This window comes from Camelus dromedarius, chromosome 3, assembly GCF_036321535.1.
Source record: "Camelus dromedarius isolate mCamDro1 chromosome 3, mCamDro1.pat, whole genome shotgun sequence".
Lineage (NCBI taxonomy): Eukaryota > Metazoa > Chordata > Mammalia > Artiodactyla > Camelidae > Camelus > Camelus dromedarius.
The window spans coordinates 26,767,171-26,791,507 of NC_087438.1; the positions used below are offsets into that span (position 1 = coordinate 26,767,171).

The 24,337-nt window shown below is 39.8% G+C and overlaps 1 protein-coding gene across 1 annotated transcript in view; it reads right to left on the reverse strand.

The window, feature by feature from the left end:
- Positions 1–2,908: 2,908 nt before the first annotated feature.
- LIFR (LIF receptor subunit alpha) overlaps positions 2,909–24,337 on the reverse strand; it is a 70,196-nt gene continuing 48,767 nt past the window's right edge. The window contains exons 13-20 of the mRNA XM_031444205.2: positions 23,258–23,471; positions 20,804–20,983; positions 17,810–17,911; positions 17,023–17,190; positions 13,165–13,326; positions 12,109–12,202; positions 10,431–10,509; positions 2,909–10,064 (exon numbers count right to left, since the gene is read on the reverse strand). Coding sequence (XP_031300065.2) covers positions 9,441–10,064; positions 10,431–10,509; positions 12,109–12,202; positions 13,165–13,326; positions 17,023–17,190; positions 17,810–17,911; positions 20,804–20,983; positions 23,258–23,471 — 1,623 coding nt within the window. The 3' untranslated portion in view covers positions 2,909–9,440. The remainder of the gene's footprint in view (positions 10,065–10,430; positions 10,510–12,108; positions 12,203–13,164; positions 13,327–17,022; positions 17,191–17,809; positions 17,912–20,803; positions 20,984–23,257; positions 23,472–24,337) is intronic.

Here is a 24,337-nt window from a genome sequence, read left to right on the forward strand (position 1 = left end):
ATAGCTAATGGTGCATAAAAAGAGTGTATGAATTTTTCTCTTTTTCCTTATATTTTCCAGTTTTTGATCAGTGAGCTGTAGTATTTTACTGTTTTGTCCACCCAGAATATCACCTTCTTCTCTTTTCCTCCTCCTCCAATAGCTACGTAATATTTATGAAAGTAACTTTGAACAGAACCTCTGGACCAGTGATGAACATGTGACACAGGCCAGGCCAGAGTTCTCTCTGGGAGGAGGGACCCCTTCTCCTCTCTGTGCATAAGGCTGTTAACTTGGAGGATCATGGAACCAGGAGCCCAGCTCTCTGGCCCAGAGAAGAAAGTTTTGGCTACAGAGAACAGATATGTGTCAGTTCTGGGTGAAGGAGGAGACTAAAGCCCAGTGTCACCTGCAGCAAGTTCCAGGGCTTACCTACCCACAAAGTAAATGCCTAGCAGATCGGGAGATGGGATACGGACTGTCTCCTGGAGAAGCAGATATGTGACTGGGGGAAGAGAGGTAGGAATACGAGCAAATCCCTTGGTCATGCCCCTTGCCATTTGGAAGGATATAGAGAACTTGACCTAGAGAAAGAGATATATTTCAAAGCAGGAAGAGGTGGGGAGTGGGGAGTGGGTGGGAGAAGAGCTCTAAGCTGTTGTCACTTCAGCTAATGCCCATTTATCTCCTACATGCTTTTGACAAAGAGATAAGAGGATGAAGGCACATTTCCTTTGAGGGAGAACAAAGGGTAACGCATTCAGCAACAAGAGCATCTACCACGAACAGCATCTTCCCCAGGCGGACCTGGAAAGCCTCCTTCCTCTTCCGAGGCATTCACATTCCACGAGGTCTGCTCTGTCTTTCCATCCTTGGAGACCATGTCACAGGCTGGCCACCTCTCTGTAAGACAACATATTTCTAATATCCAGAGACACACATTCAACCACTTTTTTATTTTTTCAAGGCACAATTATTTGAAGAACATTTATTGAGCACTAGTGACGTGGCAGATACATCGCTAAGCTCTGTAGGTGCAGCGGTGACTAAGACGTGCTTCAATTCCTACTATCAGATGAAGCCTTAGGATTGTGCTCAGACCACAGAGGGGTTGCTGCTGGACAGGCAGACAGCAGGTTTCCTGGGATGCTGGAAAAGACCTCTGCGAGCAGCATCTTCTCAACTGAGACCCAAGGCTGGAAGACATTACCCACGTGAAGAAAGGTGAGGACCGCAGCACTGGGCCACATGGGCAGAGACCCCGTGCTTTACCTGCAGACCTTCTGCTGGGTAACTCCCCTCTGGGTACCTGAGAGATGTCACCTCTGGGGCATCTAAACCAGTTTTAAGGCATTTACACCTTTCAGGCACTGGTCAGAAAGTCTAAGGTTTTCCCGAGGTTTCTCAAGGGTTAGAGACACGTGTAATCATCTGACCTCTATTCTGTTGGGAACGTTATGTACACTCTTTGGAATCCCCACAGTTATGTAAAGGCAGGTTATCAAGACCCACAGTTTAGAGCTGAGGAGAATGAGAATGCGGTTAAGTCAGTTCTCCAGGGTGGCCCAGGTAGTCAGTGCTGAAACTGGATAAAATTATCTCGAGTTTAATCCCAAATCAGTGTAAGACATCTCGTTACTTCAGCCTCGCTGGTTCTCGCAGACTGAATAAGCACTTTTAATTCAATTCTACTATTAGTCACTCTAGGGGAAGGGTAATGGGTCAAATTTATAGGCCATTCAAAACTAATTCCTACATAGGCCTTTTGTAATGAACTTGAGTTTGTAAGCTAACAGTTTAGTTTAAGGTTAAATATGATACATTAAAAAAAAAGATGATTCATTCAAACATCTCTATTTCTCTTTCCCCTAATAATTACATCATTCCTCTTTTTGACCCTTTCAAAGTTCCTGGGGTTGATGGCGCTATACATTTTGGCTCAAGAACTTACCATCTGGGAAACTAGTTATGCACTGAGATCTCCCTGAAGGACAGACCACATGTATGAGCTCTTTCAGTACTTAAATACTAACACGTGTTTAACAATTAATTTAAGATTGGTCTACAGTTTCTTCAGGTTAAATATAGGCCCATTCATAACATAACAGTTGTTACTCTGGATAAGTGTAGGCTACATAAGACTAAAGACTTAATTTCTCCCCTTATGAAATTCTATTTAAGATCACTTCATACTTCAAAATTACTGAGGTTTTTCTTAGACTCACAGACACAGAATACAAACTTGTGGTTGCCAAAGGGGCAGGGGGTGGGAAAAGATAGACTGGGATTTCAAAATTGTAGAATAGATAAACAAGATTATACTGTATAGCACAGGGAAATATATACAAGATCTTATGGTAGCTCACAGAGAAAAAAATGTGACAATGAATATATACATGTTCATATATAACTGAAAAATTGTGCTCTACACTGGAATTTGACACAACATTGTAAAATGATTATAAATCAATAAAAAATGTTAAAATCAATAATAACTTAAAAAATCACTGAGGTTTTTCTGAATCAATGACCCATATTTCCAAATTGAGTAACTTGATGATAGAATTTGGATATATTTCTAGAGTCTTCAGAAATGTTTACCTTCAGAGGAAATAAATTAAAAAAACATACTCTAGGGACCAGTATTTATTTAGTATTTGTTTTATAATGTTGGGTTCCCACTAGTTGGTATTTTTATGGTAACTTTGCTGGTAATGGAAGTTAATGGCACATATGGAAGGTTATATCAATGGCATAGTAATGTATAAAAATTCAGTCACAGCCCTTATGTGGCTGTTTCATAATCACTGTAATTCTTATGAGATAGAATCAAATTATTAACAACCAAGCAGAAGCCACTTTTCCTAAGTGCTTAAAGCAGGAGCTAAAAAAAAAAAAAAAAAAAGAGTAATGCCCAAATCTGTCAGTATTAAGTTGTAAGAAAATATATTTATTTTTTTCCATGACAATACTATGATAAAATTGTTAAATACATGCATGTTTTAAAAACAAACATAAGTAACATCTTCAGAGTTAACAGCCAAGCATACTAGTTTTACATTTAAGGTGTCTTAGTAATAGGTTACTTATAGTCTATGTTCTTGCTATAACCATGTTTCCCAAAAGATATGGAAACTAAATTCTGAAATTATACAATGATATAAAATGTCCAAATTTTCCCTTCTAACAGCAACATAATCTCCAAATTTTCACAAGGCAGAAAATACTTCAGCTGTCATCTCTGTAAATGGAGTTGTTTTATTCCACATTAAACTCAGAATTCTGTGAATCAGACTGAATCAGACAAATATACTGCAATCTATAATTTACTTCCTGTATGTGTATATTTAAATGTTTCCTGATATGATTAAGCATGATTTTAGGTATAGAACATCACAGCTGATCATTCAGGTTTTTTGGGTTTTTTTAAGTCTGTAGTGGTAACATTTCAAGAAATGAAAAAGGAAACAGTTTTGGATCTGCAGTTTCTCCCTATCTTTCAGCGACATCTGCACACACCTGACCAAACGAAAATTAGTAAACAGTTACTAGTATTTATAAAAAACTGTAAATATTGAACATATAACATCCCTTTAAAAAAACACTCATTCTACAAACAACCTTATAAAAGACAAAAACTTATATCTGTTCACAGTATGTGTGTTTTGTAAACAGTAATTCACTATAATGCAATTTGAAAGTAAAAAATAATTTCCTAGCATTATAAGGACTTCTGACTGGTGGCCAGCTGATGAAAGAGAAGAAAAGATAATACATTCCTACTAGGAAAGAAAGTTGAGGGTTTTAAAATGACTTTACCTTTGAACATACATTGAAGGTGGCACCATCTCAAATTTAGGATGTCTTTCTATCCAGGCCAATCTTTTTCAAACAATTCTGAATTGAAATGTATTTAAGAAAAAGCCTTGCTCCTTTTGGACAAAATAATCGGATAAAACAAGTCCCAGGGTGTCATATAATACCTACACTTTCACAACAGTGAACGGAATAGGGTTTCTTTTTGTGATGTAGTCATAACGTAGTCACATTTTCCCAAACATTATGTTGGAAGGAAAAAATTAAACAGAAAGATATATCATAAATAATGGAGAAAAGTATTGGAAATCAAACTGGAAACAGAGTATTTAAAAAAAATTTTTTTATGAAAATCATTATTCAGTATTGTTTCCTATGATCAACTACAAAAATACTGATCCTAAGGTTAAACCTAACAGTTAACTTGTCCATATTTTAATGAAAACTGTATTACCACCTAGAAATCTTTTTATCTTTTATAATATACCACTGGAACGCTTAGGAAAAAAAGTAAGTTCAGAAACCGAAAGTCACCTATTTAAAATGAGTATTTCTAAAGGAAAGTACATTTTAAATGTGTAAAGAAATTCAGCACATTTCAGTGAGCCATTCAATTAGGTATACAAAGTATTTTTGGCTTCAGTGCAGCATAAGGCCTATGTTGTTAGTTTTGTTTATTTGCTTTAAAGTTCTCATTGGCTACCGCAAAGGCTATCTTAGAAGATAAATGAAAATGTAATAAAAATCAGTTTCCTTGTCAATTAAACATCTCCCCCTCATTCACATCTCTAGGTTTTCAGGGTATTCAGTTATAGCAACCAAAAAGGAATATAAGTTACTACTGTTTTGTATTTGGTTAATGTTCAATCAGTTACAGTTTACTTATTTAAGAGCTTTTGAATTTATTGTTTCTATGGTTCTTCAGCTAGGCAGCTGCACATAAAAATATTCAGAGGGTTTCCCTCTTAAAAGACTATTTTCAATTTTCATAAAAATGTTGCACAGTTAGAATTTGTCTTGCACAGGCAAATTCTCTCTGTAACATGGACACTTATAATCCAAAATATTAACATTCTTAATATGGGGAGAAAACAAGTACCACTCATGGTTAAAAATAACAGAATCCTGTCATAACTCAAGATCATAATTGTAAGGGTTTGGATATATTCAAATCACATTCCCTGAAATTTTACCATACACAATAAGGCTGGATATATCAATTAGCTGATTGTTGTCCTTAATCCCCCATTAACAACATTAAAAATAGTTCACCTGTATTATAATTAGCATGAATATCATCATGTAATAGTTAAGACAAAAGTACTAATTGAAAAGGAATAAAAAATCTTACCACCCTATCGAAACAAGAAGTTTAAATATTAACAGCCCTGGTACACAATCTATGAAGGTATAAATAGATCAAATTCAAAACAAGTCATTCCCAATGCTACCCGAAGGTCATGTCTATAAGATGCATTTCCAGGAAGTTTAGCCACAAATCATTTTCTTCTGTGAAAGATTTTCTTCTGGGTATGAAAAATAAGATGGGCAGGGTACCAAGAAACTTTGTTTCAGCAGGAAATGCCAGTTTGAAATAAATAGTTTATCAAGAACAGGACTGTCTGTACTAGTCCATTAAGCTCACACATCAATGTGTTGTTGGTCTGCTAGAACACATACGGGTTGGTACAAATATGTCCCAAGTTGTGTACCCATCAAATAAAAAGATACTGTGAACACTTAAAATTAGGTTGGAGTAAGATACCCAGTGGTACTTTCGCATGAGTCTTTTCCAAGTTTTCACTCACACTGTGGAGTCGCTTCTACAGTAGAGTTGAACCTTCCAGCCAACAGTCTCAGATCTACACAAGCTAGATGTAAATGTGTACCACCCTTCAGGAAAACTCTGCCACTAAAACACTGACTGACCGTCCACAATGTGCCTAGTCTTTGTAATTAGCTAATGATCCCACATTTGACTTTTGAGATGCCCAATTTTATACTTTCAAAAGAAGAAAACAAGGCATTTTATAAAAGATACGCACATTTCAACATGGTTCAAAACAGAAAACAGCAAAAATTACTTCAGAGTAAATAGAAAAAAAAGTTTTATCAGATTATGTGCCTGAACAGTAGAAAAATGTGAGATAACATTTTCTGCATATTGACATGTTAGGGAGTACTTTAATTTCTAAATACCATAAAACCAACTCCAAATTCCTTTTGGAAGAAAATGTTCCCTAGTATCCTTCACTAAACTACATGTAATTATTCAAACATAGAAAGGACTGTCATGTTCTTTAAATATGGACGGCATAAAGGCAATTAAGAATTCACAGGATTAATTTCCAACAAGAATACAAGTTGCATGGAGTTTTAAGAATGTGACTTTTACCACAGTTTCCGAAAGTGCAACAGGACGAGATGTTCTAAGTGCAATCCTTCAGATCCATGAGCCGTGAAAGCAATGCTGGTATGGAAAATGAGGTTGATACTTCTGCCCTTAAACTTTTCCATGAATGGCTGCCTCTGTGTCTAAGCTGCGGGAACAAAGCACCTCTACCATCTAAGCACGTAAACACACGACTCAACTATCCTGATACGGGGGCCCAGGCTTCTACAGGGTCAGCACACTGAAGACTTCCATCGCATATGGGTGCCAATCCATGCAATACATAATCTACAAGGTCTATCTAATGTCAAAAGCCTAGCTAAGTCTTCCAAGAATATTGTCATATTAAATATTGTTTACTTAAGATGGACACTCACAAGAGAAACGCAGTCACAATGACCACCAGAATCCCCGTTCCTCAGAAGGGAAGATTGATTTGAAATGGCTGATGAGTGAACTGGCTTTAAGAGATGTGAAAACATGTCCTTTACACAGTACCATTCAACAGACATAATGGGATATGATGCTAGTTCAGACATTAAGAATTTTCTAACCAATGATTGGGTTTTAGCAGAAAAAGAGGGGTTTCCCAATTATTTTCCCAGTTAGGAAGGGCTGGAGGAAACACTTAAAGCCCCCTCCACCCCCAACTCTTCTAAGCAGTTTAGTTAGCCCTCCCCTGGGAAGAAATGCTAATCCGACTGGACAGAGCAAGCCTTCTTTTCACAGGTGCACATGGTCCCACTACTGACAAACAGTGCACATTTATCAGGGTCTCCAGGGCCACAATATGGACCGGATATGGGACAGAGGGTGTTTTCTCTCTCCCCTGCCCCCTCCTCTCTCTCTGTCCCCCTGTGCTCAGGTGGAGTGGGGGCTGGGGAGGTAATAATTTCCCATCTACACAGTAGGTCTGGCTGTCTTCAATTTAATGGGAAAACACAAGGAAATCTGTTCTGACCTCAGACTTAAACCACATTTTTCAAATATGCTACAAGTTATAAGGAGCCTGCCCAGACTGATAGAGCAGTTCTGTTTCTCATTAACCTACTGATCCCTGTGGACCGATCTCCAGAGGCAAGGGACAGGGGAGCTGCACTCTGAATCTTTTTCATAAAGAAAGAGTGGTGAAGTCTTGGATGGAGTGAAAGGACCCAAGAGCCCCAGTGATATTCAACATTAGCCAAACAAATGAGTCGTACAGGTTAGACAGGGCACTGGATCTAGATGGTCACAGCTGAAATGCACATGCATTCATAACAGAGATCAAACAATCTCTTCTGGCCTTATTATCTCAAGGTGGTGGAGTTTAGATCAATAAACGCTACCTTAGCCAACACTTATCCTAAAGAGATGAAGTACAGGACCAGTGAGTTTTGATGGGGAGAAAGGCACAAGTTGGGGTGAGAGGGGTGTGGTCATGACAAACTTCGGCAGGGAGAGAAGGCAGCCCCAGGTCTCGGTGTCTGGGAACTGTCTAGAGGTGGCTCTGGTTTGATACAGTTTTCACTGCTGAAGATTTCTATGAGCTATGATGTAGTTCTACTACACTGTGTGTATACATAATTGATTGTATTTCACTCTACATGTCCATATACCAGGAAGCTCAGGAATTTAGCTGAAACCTAGCAATTAAAAATCAGGATTCACTGAGAGAGTACCTAAATAGATTTTTGTCCTTTTTCATCCTTGTTGTGGCTTTTTTCCACAACATGGTTTTTATAATGATACATTATGAACTAGGAAAAAAAAACCGATCCATTATGTGCAAACACATTACAGAAATTCAGACAATTGAGAAAGGCATAGCTTGACTTATTCAGATCTTTCAAATTTTCACGTTACTTTTGCCTTACCTCTTAAAGGACGAAATACATAGACAACCCGAGGGCAGGGAAAATGTAAGATACACTTTAGAGTTTTTCATTCTGCTTTTCCAAGAACCACATTCATTCTAGACATCGCTTATGAAAACCAGGGGTAGCAGAGGATGCTGTGAAGACACAACTCTGGACAGCTCCCAAAGCAACTGCTGCACCTTGAATACAGGTATGCCCATCGCCTCAAATCAGTTTCATGACACTTCATATAAAATAGCCCTTGAGTATCTGTCCCTGTAAGAAGCATTATCTTTTCAGTTTTATATTTAAAAATGTGAGGACTGAATCAAATAGTCTGGACGGATGATCATTTAAGAGGGAGGAACTGCTAAGACGCACAGGAACACCTGCTATGAGGTGTCAAAGATCGTCACTGCCTGGGCAGCCGGGGCTCAGAGTGCGGTCTTCTCAGGAGGAACTGAAGCCAATCAGAACTACAGAGACAGCTAATGCTGCCAGATATTGCTTAGTAGTTGTCTCAAATAGTAAGTCACTGGGATTATATATGTTTATGAATAATACTTAGTTTCTTCATATATTTATTAAACTGACACTGTGTCACTGAAAAAATTTCTTAAAAACTTAAGATCGATAGTCTTAGAAGTTTAAGTTTTAAATATTAGGGCAACCTAATTAGGGAAGCTAGCATAAAAGCTAAAAAGTAATGAAACGGTTTGAAAAAGCTACCAAAGCAAGAAAGCATGATTCTGATTTGGGCTGGTCAGTGTCACACTCGTTTTCCAAGTTTGTACCCCTGAGAAAACTGTTTGCTAACCATTATACAGTAGGCACAGAAATCAGTATACTTTATCAAACAAAACAGTAAATAGCTGTTACTACATTAAAAATTATACCAACTTTCTTAAATGTTGCAGGGACAGAGAATAATGTCAAAGCTTTGAAATTTGTGTTTGGTTTTCATCTAGAATGGAGCAAATGCCAAATAAACATCATTGTTTCTCTGATATTTTTCGCCCTTGCCTGCAAATCTGCTTGCAATTCCATAAAGTATATGCATGAGAAAACCTGACGGTGGACAACAGAATACAGTTACTGCAGGATTTGTTTCGCAGGTATGGACTGGGCAGTATTCATTACTGAATGCTTCTTGAAGGTAGATCGACGGGAGAATTTTTTGCCTTGAATCAAAAATAAGCTCCAAATCATGAGATGTGTGGACTGAATTTCTGAGTTACTGTACTTTGGCTTTTAGACTAAAGCATTAAAAGCACATTAACACTTGCAGTGTAACTTGCGCGAGTGAAGTCCACCTCAATACTTCACAGGATCCCTCCCAGACACCCAGTGCTGACAAGAGCTTAATGAGATGGCAGACTGAAGTGATGGGTGGGGGAGGCGGAAACAGGACACTGTTAATCGTTTGGTTTGTTCTGAAAAAAGTTTGTGAAGGACCACCCTCCTCCACTGGACTTAGGGGACTCTTCATCTTTAGGAGGAATCAGAAATTGTCGGGAGTTAATGGAGCATGGACTTCCAAAAGAGACAATCTCACTGCTACTGTCTGTGGACCTAGGTGAGTCTGGAGATACTAAGTTCCAAGTATTTACATTCGCCTGAGGTCGGTAACCTGCAGTTTTATCTAAGTCGTCCTCTGCAGCTAGATCTTCCACAGTGGAAGTAACGGGGAGGTGCATCTGTGGCTTATAGCCTGCCCCTCCAACAGGGTCATTTTCTGGTTCTTCCTCTGGCTTTGCCTGAGGCTGATACATGGACTGGATGTCAATGTAAATGACTTGTGAGGCCCCTCCAGCTTCATCAGCTCCAGGGTTGGCTATCTCTTCCTCAATGACTGGTGGACAATAGGATACAACCACATGGTTTTCGGGTTCCACATCAGAGCTATCTTCTGGACGCTCAGCTACTGCAGAAATTATTTCTGTATCTTCTGTTTTAGGAACCATGGATCGCGTTTCCAGAACCTCGACATTATTTGGGGTACAACGATTCATTTCCAATGTTTTAAGAGCACTGCTTCCCTAGGAATAAATTTAAAACAGGGATTAGGGATGGCACGAAAAGCTGCTGCAGCGCCCTTCCTACGAAAAGCAGCATTATCTTTAATTTTTTTTCACAGCTCTACTATTCTGTAGTGCATACTAGAGCAAAGTTACTTTGTTCTTTCTACATATCAACATTTTCCTTGCTCTTAATAGTAGTGGGAAAAAAGCCATGTGCAAACAATTTAAAATGAATAATTTCAGGCGTTCAGCAGATGTTAAAGCATTGCTATTTTCTCAACACATTTTACTTTCGATGACATCTACCTATTAAAAACTTTTCACAAAAGGCTAACAAAAGGAAGTCAGTACTTCAAAGAGAAATGTAAGAAAATAAAGGATTACCTCACAGACACTCTTTTGAAACTGTAAAGCTTTACAATTTTCTGGATTTGGAATATCAGGGTAGAAGGTTTCTTTAATCCTTTAAATAAAGATGATTAAGTACATTTAATAGTGATAAGATTATCAATTAGACAACAAATAAGTTAGTAAGTTATCAGGCTTATTTGGATGTTTCATATGAATACTCTAATTTGAACATCTGAGATAAAACGATGATCATTTTCGGTGTGATCACTTGCAAGAGCTTTTGACACGAGACACTGAGAGTTCCTATCTGAAAACTAGAAATAGTACTTCTAATTCTAGAACTGCAGTATCTTATGTATCTTATGGAACTGGAAAGCAAAGAATTAACATGGTGATTGTGTTACCAAGTCAAAAGTATAATACGGGCATTACTCATCAAACCAAAATGTTCACACTGCAAACTGGATTAAGCACGGTCGACTGCTCAGGGAACACATCTGCATTATGCAGTTCTCCCCTGTTCTTAACAGGCTTTAGATGATCAGGAAAATGAAGGCTATTCATCTTGAGCAAAAACTGAACACAAACAAAAAGGAAATCTGCTCAGTGTCCTATCCTATTTACAGCTGTTAAAAAGAACATTATTTGAAATTCATGCAGGAAAAAACCAAAACCAAAAAACAACTTAGCTTATTAATTTAAGTCTGAAATGCTCTAACTTCCAAACTATCTCTTTATTTTATCTCTTTTTCGTATTGAAATAATTTTTAAAATGCGATTTTTGGTAATGAGAATTTGGTTACCAAAACAGGGCAGTCAGTCTACAGTTCTAAACTATTACTGTTTTGATTCAGAAGCCAGGGTTGTTAGAATATGTTCTCTTCTTCATCACAAATGGTGCGTAGTTAAGGCCAGAGAGGACCACATACACATGAGCTCAGCCTTCGGCCCCGAGCCCAGCCCAGGACAGCTCCTGCCAGCTGATTCCGCGGCACCCTCTCCTGAACCCCTGCTGACCTCACCTCGGCTGGCCCACTCACTCTCTCACTGCACCCAGACACACAGTTCCTCTCATTTCTCCAGAAGATCAAGTTCTCACCAACTTCGGGGCCCTCACAGAAGCTACTCTCTCTGCCTGGCACATTCTTCCCCCGCTCCCTCCTCTCTGGGACTCTGCTCCAGTGGAACTTCCACAGGAAGCCCTGGCTGAGCGCCTCCAGCACCCTTCCGAGCACCCACTCACACTCTGTACACCTGTATTTACCGAATGAGTATGAGTTTAATGTTCATCCTCCCCACTATCCTCTAAGTCCAATGACCATGCTCATTAGTTCACTATGATATCCTAAATGAATAAAAATGAACACACTTTCTAAATAGGTCACCAGGACAAATGAGATCTTAATCATTACATTATATTTAATCTTGCATATTAGCTATTGCCATATTTATGACTGTAAAAAAAATTTCTAAGTGTAACTGTTATTACTTTAATTAGTAAATACAGTAGGGAAAAACTGACTTTTACTCTATTAATTTTAAAAGCTTTAAATAATATGCCATATTCTTGCATAATATTAACTCCAACACATTAATCCTAACACAGATATTTTTTAATACTTAGCTTCCATCAAAAAGATGTACTTGTTTGTTAATACATTAATGAAATATTCACGCCCTTAAGAACAAAACAGCAAGAGTAAATGATTACCATTCTCGTTTCCGATAGCAAAGGATACTCGTTACCACTCCAACAATGACAGCCACCGCCACTGGGATGAGAATGGCGATAATTAATCCCACAGCTGAAAAGAGAATATTGCAAATATTAAAGTCAGCATTTTTTGTATAATCTATAGAATAAACTTTTATTATAAGATATTTAAGTTGGTAGATGTTTTGAAGAAAAAATAATCCTAACTTCTTGAGAGACACTGGAAGACTATTAAAATATAATCTTAAAAAGTGTAATTTTATACTAATACTTAAATAATTTTTATACTGATACTTAGTATATACTAAATATACTTAATTTTTATACTAATACTTAAATTCTTCAGAGCAGGGTTTCTTCATCTTGGCACTAGTAACATTTTGGGGCAGGTATTTCTTTGTTGTGTATTTTTTGAGGAAGAGGCTGTCATGCACTGCAGGAAATTTAACAGCATCCTTGGGGCTCTAACCACCAAATACCAGTAGCACCAACCAAAAACGTCACCAGACACCGCCAAGTGTTCCCTAGGAGGCAAAACCACCCCCAGACAAGAACCAAATCTACACAGCCCTTTATTTAAGGGCATGTATGAACTCCAACCCCGGGCTGGACAATAAGCCTGTGCTCAAATGAAAGTTCTTCGCTGTTGACAAATAGTCAAGTCCGTCACTCTTCTCTATTTTCATCTCAGATTTATGAGTGTTGTTCCTTACACTTTTTTTTTTTAAGGATACTTCTTACACTCTTCCCTTGATATGTTAAAAATCACAGAATATTTCTGACAAGAAATTTAAAACTAGTTGACCAGCATAAAAATTCAACATGAATTTAGAACTCTAGACTTAAGATGCATCCTTAATTCATTAATTCTTTGAGTACTCACTAGGGAATTGCTTCAGATAATTAGTAAGAACAAATATGAAGTCATCCCATGGCCTTTTTAACAATGTCCTCTACCCACTATAAAAGGGCAACAAAATGTGAAAAGTAAAAAATCACTAGAAACAATGCATTTAAGTCTGAAAAGTATCTTGGTGGCAACATTTAACTCACAATTTTCCTTTGTCACCACAAACATGCTCTTCTCTGGGCCCATTCCTCCATCTGTATAGGCTCGCAAGACCAAGTGGTAACTGGTTTTACCTTGCAGATCAACAATTCTCAGTGTCTTCTGGGATATGTCAGTAATATTCTTAACCTTTATGTCAGAACGACCTATATTTAAAGAGAAGATTATCACTGATTTCTATACCAATTCAAACACATGGTTATTCACAGCTGTCCTTCCCACGTTCCTTGTAAGTGATTCTGAATGCTGGCCGCCTGCAGGGCCAAGGCCCATGGAGCCAGCCAGAGCCACGTTCAAGTTCTACCCCTGCCAGTTAGTGGATATGTTATCTGGACACATGATTTAAACCACTGTGAACCTGAGTTTCTCTAACTATGAAGCAGAGTATCACGACTTACCTCATTGGGCTGTGGGAAGTTTTTGTACACATATTCTATAGAATAACGCCTGGCATACAGCAAACAATCAGTAAGTCTTCTCTTTCTGTTACCAACAGCACTGAAACCCACCACAACCCAAACCCACTGGGGCTGATCATGCCTGTGAATCGAGAGAGAAACTCCAGGGAATAAGAGAACAAATCAGCAGGGACCGCTTCAAGTCACTCAGGAAATGAGGCAATGCATGCAGGTTCTCAAGCGAAGACACCAGTGAGGAAGCCCTTGCATCATTTCAAGAGGAAGTCTGAAGAACTGTTCAAATGATTATTTTTAAAATTTGAACCAAAATAATGCAAGACAATAGTTTAAAAATTAAATCACACTGAATGACTAACAAAATAGTAGCATTCCCTGCCAGCACCTTCCCCTGCCACCTGCATCACTTTAAAATCATGTTATCAGTTGCTCTGGGTATTTACTTTCACATTTTGTAATAAACTTAGATTGGCAGTGCTGATTTTGAAATTTTAGACATTGTCTACTCACGTCCTACCAGGCAGATGGAGATTCAGCTCTCACACAACATATCCTTTCTCCCCTCAGCCGACATAATTCACACAGAAACATCAGAACACTTGGTAAACTCAGTATTTACATGACTGAGATCATACAAATATGGATTAATGCCAAGACAAATTGCCCAGTACGATCATGTTTCCTTTCTTTCTTTCTGTTGTTACAACTGCTTTTCCCCCTTATTTGCTTGATGTACCAATTCCTAATTCTTCCCACATCCTCCAATACGATGTTCCATGTGGTCCAACACAACAAAATCCCAGTGCCACTGCCTCCCCCAGCCCCTGCCCACGTCCCTCCCAGGCTGCTTCCTGGGGCATCTGCTCTGGACTGGAAACCTTGTCCTGGAATTCCCTGCCCCACTTATTTCCTCATGTTGGATGCATGACTTCTAGTAGCTTCTGGTGAAGGGATATAGGGGGGAAGTAAATATATGTAGCCTTACATGTCTAAGAATGTCTTCATTCTACTCTCATATTAGTCGACAAATTAGCTGAGTACAGAATTTTAGGCTGAAAATAATTTTTACACAGTATTTTGAAGACATAGCTGTGATAGCTTCTCGTATCTGGTATGTTGTTGAGAAGTCTGCAGCCATTCTTACCCCTGATCCCCTGCACAAGAGCTGCTTTTGTCTGATTGTTTCTGGGACTTTTTCTTTATATATTAGGTGCTCTGAAAATTCATGGTGACATACTTGGGCACAGATCTTTCTATTTATTTTATTTTGTACTTGATGGGACCTTTTACTATCTTTCAGTTTGGGGAAATTTTCTCCTACTATTTTTTTTGATAATTTTCTTCTCTCCTTTTCACTCTTCTCTTGAACAGAACTCCTGTAAAGGAGGACACTTCAGGTCTTTGACTCAAGCCCCAACTTTCTCATCTTTTACCTAGTTTTCTTTTTACAAGTTTTCTCCTTTGTCTTTGTCTGATTTTGAGAAGAATTATTCTATTTTTCCATTTAATTTCTCTACTTCTATTTAATTCCTTAAAAATTCATTTGATCATATTTTTAATTTTGAGGAGTTCTTTAACTGTCTTCTGATTGTCCCTTTTTATAGCATCATGTCTTTTCAATAAATACTGGCTATCTCAACTATCCAAGGATAGTTTTGTTTTGTTTTAAATTTTTTTGTTTTCCCACAGTGCTCTAATTTCTCCTGGCTTCTGTCTTTCACGTTAGAAGCCTCTCCAGCACCTGGTTATCCCTGGCTGCTAGTTATGTTCAAGAGTGAGCCTCTAAAAGGCTCATTGGAAGCTCGGGGTACATAGTTGGGGTTTATTGGCTGGTGGGCTTCACTTATCACTGATGGGGAATGACCGTGGGGCTCCTGGCTCTTCACTGGGAACATCCCCCAAATATTAGCATCTTCTATGTCTTTCCTCAGGAGCCATTTACTTTAGTTCTCTCACCTCTTACCTGGGAAATAGGCCCAGCTGAAGATGTCCTATTAGATGGGTGGGAGGAGGAAGAGGGGAGGTCACACTGTTGACTAAGGCTCCCTGTCCTGAGGCTCTCTGGTTCAGAATAAACCTCCTGTCCTCAGGCAGGGGAGAGGGCACTCACATTAGCTGCATGAAGCTGATATAGGACTTGGGAGTTCTAACTGCTCCTTACTGACTTTCAATCAACTCCCACTGTTCAGCCCTGATGCATCCTAACCATTGGCCCTCACTCCTGGCCCTGCAGGATGAACCAAATGACTTCTTACTGAAGCCCAACCGTCCACGTAGACTTCCCTACTTTCCACTCCTCCAACTCACTTGCCCCACTTCTTCCCACTCCGTTTCCAAATTCTCTTTTCTGGCCCCTCCAGTTCTCTGTGTCTTTATGTGTTGTTATTTTTTTTTCTCTCTTTTATTCTACTTTTAATGACCAATTCAGCCTAACCAGAAGTCTACATGCTAGAATTTTAACTGGTTCAAGTGTAAAATTTCTGAGCATCTGAGGGAAATAACACTAGACTCTGGATGTTTGCATAATCTGATTATTTAGGGCTTCCCTCAGCTTTGATGGCTCAGGAAATGCAGAACGTAGAGATCTGGGGCAGGTGCTCGTTTACACAGCTGCTCTTGGGAGGTGAATAAACTGATGCCCAGTTCGTCAGCATCTCCGTGTAGCATTGCTGTTCTCTACTTGTCAGACAGGCACCAAACAATTTAAGTGGTTTCTTTCCAAAGAGAGGTCATTAAGGAAAATGAAAGCTCCCAAACTGAATAGATGATATGCTTGTGTTGCCCAGCCATGAATAAGGAACATCGGACTCCCAACAGAAATATATGACTTAGGGTTTAAAAGCCAAAGGTCTGCATAAACATTTCTGCATTTGTAACTCTGGGGACTCTCAAAGGTCTCTGGACAATTGTCAATGGCTGACTATGCTTTTTAAGACCTAATGGATACACACATCCCCAGTCAACTTAATTGGGTCTCCCAGTTCACTAAGGCCGTGGCTAACTGGGTGGATGGCTCTCTGTCAGCCTCGGAGGCTCCGAGGCCAATCTTTAGGTTCCTGAGTTTTCTCCTCCATTATTGTAAGTACAGGAAGTTTTTTTTTTTTTCAAGTAAGCTTCATAAGGTGCTATGTTATGGATCATGCAAGACCAGTAAGAGATGGTCTCTGTCCCGTGGGGCACAAAATCAAAGGCTTCAGAATAAATGGTTTCTGAAAGACTACATGCCATTTGTCACATACTAAAATTTTAAAATTTTCATATTCATCAAATGACTGCATTTTCACTTCCCTATTTTTCAGACAGTTTTGGAAACCAGTCTAAACTACTCAGCAGCATCTTCCTTCATGTTTTCTTTCCTCTTCTTTTTTTTTTGGAGTTAATGAAGAACTTCTAAGACACAGTGTACTTACTCTAGTATTTACTCACCTGATTCCAAACCCCTCATCTTAGATGTGTCTCTTTCTCCTTTTTCAAAGTAAAATAAATATCCTCTTAAAAAGCCTCTAAGCTCTTCCACAGGAATATCTTCCCATCTCACTAATATCGAATCTGCAGATGTATCCTCAACAGTAAAATTTGGTGCAACAGTTGGAGCTATGAAAGGAGAAAGGTCAGTATTTAAAGGAGGGATTACTAATACAGAGTAAGGCATTGAGGTTTAGTGAGATTTCTAGCTTCAAAAATAGTTAAACTTGGAATTAGAACTTTATTCTCTATTTAATCATAAACTTTCACAGATATTATCACAAATGCCTTTGCTGTGAAGCTTATATAGTAGTAACCAGAGACACAAAGGTAGAACTTACATATTTTAGATATAATACCTATCTGGGGAGGTAACCTATGCAAAATCTTTAAATTTTTCTATAGAGGTGGCCACTTAAATAGACTTTTACTTGTATTTCCCCTCTTTACTGATAGTCTTCAATAAGTTACTATTTTTAAAAATTTGTATAAGTGCAAATTAGGTTATTTCTGAAATCCAAATTAAGATTTAATTTTCTCAATGACAATAGTAAAATTGTGAAATATAAATATTTAAAAAATGAAGAATAAGTAATTACAAACAATTTTATAGTTATCAAATTATTTTTCTTCCTTGAACAAATAAATAGCTCAAATCAACCTATTTTTAGAATTCAATCTTACAACTGTTATCCATTTATAACTTGTATTATCTTGAACTCTAAGAAAACTAACCCATTTAACTTACCCAATTCTTCTACATATCCAATTATAGAACGTAATAATTGATATCCTTGATTTCTGCATCCATACAGGAAAAAATTGTATCTTACGCCTGGTCGAAACTGATCTATAGGATGAACACAATCAATAAACTTTCCTAAGTAAATATTACTGTAAATATCTATTTTAGAAATATCAAACTTATAACTTACTCTGAAATTTCCAATGCTAATTTTAAAAAGATTATAGAAAATACATCTGCATTTTCAAAATTGGTAAATATTCAGAGTGAAAAATTAACTCAGCAAAAATCAAACAAACAAATTCATTTCTGCTGTAAAGTTTAGTATTATAACATGACATCACCTTGAAAAGGAAAAAATGGTAATCAAGACCTTCATTTTGTTCCTTCAAATCAGGCAATGATGACTTCTCCCCAGATTTGATCCAGGGACAGTTTTCTAACCCATCCCAGGTCCAGATCACGCATATTATGCCTCTGAAAAGCCCTTCACTCAACAGGGTTATTTCTGGGTTGGAAAGAACCCATTGTTCTTTCCTTGTTCCAACAATCAGATACTAAAATTTCCACTCTACTGTGACACTTCAGTGTCAAAGGAAATGGGCCTTAGTCTATCCTCTCTACAGCATTGCCACGGAGTGCCCCTGAGTTAACTCCACAAGACATACAAGAGAAGCACCTTTAACTTCAATCCAAGGTAATCACTTTTAAATGCCGACTCAGTACAAGGTAGTGGGTGAAGTGTTGGGACCACAGCAGTGGACTGTTACCAAGGCCCCTGGCCTGGGGCAGTTGGCAGAGAGTTGGGGAGACACATGAGAAGGGGTCCCCACAAGACTGTGTTTTGACTAGGGGGACCTTTCATAGTCTGTGGCCCCTTCAATGAGGGACCAAATGAGGCTAAGAAGGTCAGAAAAAGCCACCAAGAAGTGACATTTGAAAAGAGCCTTGAAGGGTGCTTTGTAGCTCACCAGCAGTGATCTGGGAAGAAGAGACTGTTTGGGGGGAAATGGCAGTATCCGGGACTGCACTTAATCTGTGGAATACAGTCATTCTTGTGCGGCGAAAGCATTCGCTCTCCGGCTCAGAACACCAGTGCTCTACAGGCTGGAAAGTGAGATGGTCAACCTCTAAAATCACTTTGCGACTTTTTTCTTTGGGGACAAGTATGCTTCAGGTTCTGATTCTATACCGCACGTATATTAGGAAATCTGTGCCTACTTTTATGTTATAATTACGCATATCAATATTCTCCAGGGTTTTGCTGCCTTAAAAAGAAAAAGAGCCCATGTGTTTCGAGCATTAGAAACGTGTTTTGCGGTCATAAAAGAGAGTGGAAAGTTGAAAGAGTGGATGCCTGGGTGAGAAAGGAATAGGAAATGTGCCCACTGTGGCCATACTCTGTCCCAGCAGCAGTAAATAAAAGACAAAACCCCCAGCCTCTTAAAGCTCTGAATAGCTCTGAGTTGCTTTAAAGTTAAACCCTGGTGTGATCAGATACTAGCTTTGCGACCTTGGGCAAGTTACTGAGCTTCTCGGAGCCTCTGGTTTCTCAGCTACTGTAGGTAGGGCCTTTGCTCACATGCCTCAGCGTGGAAAGTTCTCCATCTCACCCAACAAGTCTCAGCTTAAAGTTACATCCCAGGTATCCTATCTAAAGCAATGCTGGTCCACATCACTCTACCCTGCCCCAGTCCATTCTGATTATTCTCCAAGCCCAGGTAAGAAAGGATGGAAGTGGGGTTAGAATTTATGGAGTCACTAGTACTGGGTCAGACTCGGGCAGCTACACACAGGGGAGACGCACAGGGAGGTGTAGGAAAGAGGAGGGCGAGGCGCGGCTGGGCACGCTGCTAAGTGACATGTGCAGTGAGAAAGGACGAGGGCAACCCTCAAGGCCTTGGCCAACTGCGCATGTGAAGGAGTCTGGCTACATTCCAAGTAGAACCGGAAAATAATCTGAAGCCACATGTAGGAACCCAATGAATGGGGCTCATCCTCACCATCTGACAGTGAACAAAGTAAATGAGTAGAATGCATTCCCGGGGAGAGAGAATCAGCAGCTGCTTGCTCCCCTGAACATCACTAACGCGGGAGGGAGAACCGTAAGAGGGGAATGACGCCGAGAAGCATCACTGCGACACGTTCCAGAATTCCCACAGGTAGAGGCACAGTCCACGCTCGTCAGCTGCTCAGAAGGGGCAGTGATCATGACAGGAGGCTGTAATTCCAAAGGACAAGGCTGCTTCAGCCTGTAGGCTACCACCACCCTCCTGGCTGAACCTCAGGCTGCATCGTATCAAGGGCAGCTCACGGCCTGGGGCAGCCGGGCACGGGGGGGCTGCCCTTGGCCCCCTGACCTACACCAGGGAAAGTGGTGATGGGAGCACATCCTTCCTGCTCAGCAACCTGGGCCCTGGGTGAAGGAGGGCAAAAGGATGACGGGTGAGATCACACTGCCGAGAGCTTGTAGTCTTCTTTTCTCGTGAGCACTTCCCTCTGTTGTTCCATCTTTAGTGCTACTTACCTTTCCATTTTATAATTGTGCTATAAATCACTTTCTCCTATTTGTTATTTGGGATGTTTTCAATTTTTACAACTATAAATAATGTTATGGTGAATGTTCTTAGTTGTAAATCCGTGCTACTCTCTGATTACTTCTCAGGATAAATTCCTAGGCAAGTAATGACTGGATCCAAGGCTATGAATCGTCTCACACACATAGTGCCACAAACTGCCTTCCAGAAAAGTCAGACCAACCCACACCCTGCCCAGTGGTAAGGGAGAACAGTCACTGCACTGCAACCAGTCACTCCATGTGTTGCTCTTTTTTAAAAAAATACATATATATTTTCGATGGTGAGCACGCTGCAGTGTACACAGGGGAGAAATATAATGTTGTACACATGAAACATACAATGTTATAAACCAAGGTTTTCCCATTAAAAAGTAAATTCAAAAAATATTTTTAAAGCACTTTAACTGAGGGACACTTACCAGATTCTATTACAGTTTCAGTGCTATTTGAAGGCACTTTTTTCCAGTCCATGAGGCAGGGTTCAGACCGAGATGAGTTACACCATTTAATTACATAGTCGCAAGTCATGTTGGGGTCGTAATTCCAAGTGAGGAGAATCCCATTTCCCATTCCAACAGCCTGCTCTATTTTGAGATCATCTTCAAGAAAGAAGGATATTTTACTAGTGTTAAAAATAATATTTTAAGGTAAATCTCAGAAAAATGGGCAAGAACTACAAAAATTACTTCGCTGTACAGACATTTCAAAACAGTGCTAAACTAGATAAACCTTTAGCAAAGTTTAGAAGTTGTTGTTCTGTCGCTTTTGTTTTAACAGTAGCAACTGCCTGTATGTAAAGATTAACTCAGCAGCTGAAAAAAGAAAGCAAACAATAAGAAAGCACCTAGGATCAGGTAGTGATGTAGCGGGGCAGGGACCCGAGGACCAACAGCCGTGAGGGATGGGGCAGAGGGACGTCGGGTACTAGAGGGGATGCGGCATGGCGGCAGGGGCGGGAGGAGGGCAGGCAGGAGGCCGGTGAAGAGCACGGGGCGGACAGTCAGAATCCCTCCTCCCTTGAGAGCAGACGGGGGCCCTGTGCCTGCAGCTCCAGCCCTGGGCACAGACCGCACGCGCAGAACAGGAGCACAACGCCACGCAGTGAGTGGGTGGGTGAGCCAGCCCCTCTCTGCCTCTCAAGGAAGACTGCTACCCCGGAGGTGGGCTGATGGGATTCTGGAGACAGGGCAGGGAGAGGAGGGATCCGCTGAAATGCGGCGGGATGACACGCTGCGGGATGGGATGGATGGATGGCAGGTATGGGCAGGGAGGGAGGAGTGCCCTGGGGTCCAGGAGGGATGAGGCACAGGGGCTGGCAGGAGGGGGCCAGGGTGAGGTTTGGTCTTCCCATCCTGCCAGAACTCAGCCGAGGTGATAAGGAAGGCCCAAGGCTGGGGTTGAGGAATTGGTGGGCGTTAGGACAGCGTGGCCAAAGGGCTGGGGGAAAGTTCCCACAGTAACAGCAGGAAGGAGTAACTTCTATAACTGAAGCCTATTTAAGGGTTCAGTACAAAGCCATGGAAAGGCTTACTGAACAAAATTTGCATTCATAAGCAACTACTACTGGACACAAGACAACAATTTGGCTTAGAATACAGAAGACTTTGGGTGTGACAGCTTCTTGGCTCAATGTGACTAAAAAACCACAATGGAAACCTGGGCTGAGGCTGCAAGGCCTCCAACTTGGGAAATCCTCAAGAAACAATGGTTTGTTCTGGTCTCAGCAACTGTCTGGAAGCTGATGACCAGACTACTGTTAGTTCTATAAATTACTGCCTCTTGAAGGACACATGGAAAAGGCAGGAATATAGTTCTTGAATTAAAAGGTAACATGGCTACTACCTGTCGCTGTAAGAGCCATGAAATACCTAACCTAAGTCAGCAGGTTATTCTGCTAACGGTGTTCACACCTCTCTTTTTTTTTTTTTTTGCCTCCAGACCACCGCCTACAGGCCTCTCCTCTCCGGTGTGCACTGCCACCTGGGCTCTGGCCTGTGTTGTGTGTCTCTGAAATATACTTGTGCGTCCCAGTCCTTCCTTCTAACGTGCCAATGACCGACTGAGACAGAACCAACTACAGAACACGGTGTGAGACACTGCCTCATGCAAGAGCTGAAAAGATACTTATGACCCAAACTGGACCAATTTTTTCCTCTAGGAGTGGGTGGTCATAGAAAGGTGTCCCCATATTGGGGCAGGACAGCAGGGTGGAGCAGGGAATAACTCAGGAGAGGAGTTAACTGGGAGAAGAGGTGGGAGTGGCCACTAAAACCTCGGGTCTCACAAAGCTGTCAGTGCAGCTAAGGAGGAATGGACTAATCACTGGTAATTCATAAAACGTAAAAGGGGGCACTAAGGAATTTCAAAATTACATCACAATTTTTTTTTAAAGCTTACATTGAAGATCTAATTTAGACTTTAAAAGAATTTCTTACCGATAAAGGATTCCTATTGATAAAGAATGTCTCATCAACAAAGCTGCCACTTAAAATGGGTATCTTTCCTTGCCTGACAGTTTGAAAATAGCCTGGCTGACGTAAGCACCAACCCTCATGGTCCTGGGGAGATATATGAACATGGTATCTGAATAACCTGCTAGAATATTTCTTCCTGAGGGTAATATCCACCACCACGACTCTACGATGTTAGGTGTTCAAGTAACTGGGTTTAGTCATTGTTTTATCCATCAGTGTAGATGCTTCAAGTCGGTACTAATGACGGCGGCCCCTCCATGAATCCTGGACATGAATGAATCGGCCCGTCCCTCCTTATCCATCAGCAGTGGCAGGGGACACGAGAAGAAAGCTGACAGACGCGAGGGCAAGCAACCCCTTCAAAGTGTTTCATACACTACTTTTACCTTCAGTACTCACCGTTCGGAATTTCCATACTAGCTATTTTAGAAGGTGGCGATGAGCCAACAGAATTTTTTGCCACCACACTGATGATGTAGTCATTTTTGTCAAGCTGTATTTCTGCCTTGTGTTGAGGATCAAGAATCTCAGAAAGGGACTGTGTTTCCTCATCTGATGAACATGATACATTATAAGAAAGGATTTTTCCATTAGCTTCATTAATGGATAAAGGCTATGAAGAACAGAAAAATAAATTCTGTTAAAAAATACCTGCAAAAAGTGACATTGTGATGAGGAAAGGCCATTGAGTGTAAATAAACTGGACACTCTACTAGTCGTAACAAGGCATCCTAACAAGAAAAAATGAAGTTGTCGACAGTGCAAAATACAGATGTGAAACCCACTGAGACCTGGATAGATCAGGAAAGTGATGCTGAAGAAAAACTACACTTGTTGTAAGCAGTAAGAGCACACGGAAATATAAAAATTCAGTAACGAAACAATACGGAAACACATTTTTCAGAAGCAAACCAAAAGAAATTGATGAGAAGCACTGCTCTACTTAAAAATAAAATATTAAAAAGTATGACATCATGTTTTTTAAACAGTTGCTGTTTTCTCATTTTAAAGTGGTATCTGCCCATCACAGAACATTTAGGAAAAATTCAAAAGTTGGAAAAAAACAAGAAATATCTCCTCTATTTCCATCTCTTAAATATTCTTATATATTGATATTTCCTTCAAGTTGTTTTTCCAGATGGAGATTTTTTATTAAAATTGTTTTAATTGTACTATACAATTTTATATCTTTTTTCACTTTTCTATAATGTACACTCATCCATGATAATATAGTCATATACACTTTAATGGCTTTATATTTCACGTAGCGTTTTTACCAGTTTACTTGAATATTCCTTAAATAAATGAAATTTAAGTTTTTCCTGATTTTTCATAATACTAAAATAAACCTTTTGGTGCCATATTTTTTTTCATGACAAGGATTAATTCTTTAGTATGGGTTCCCAAAAGTAGACTTACTGGAAAGGAAATAAACATTTAAACGTCTTTATTTATATAGCTAAACTGCTTTACAAAACA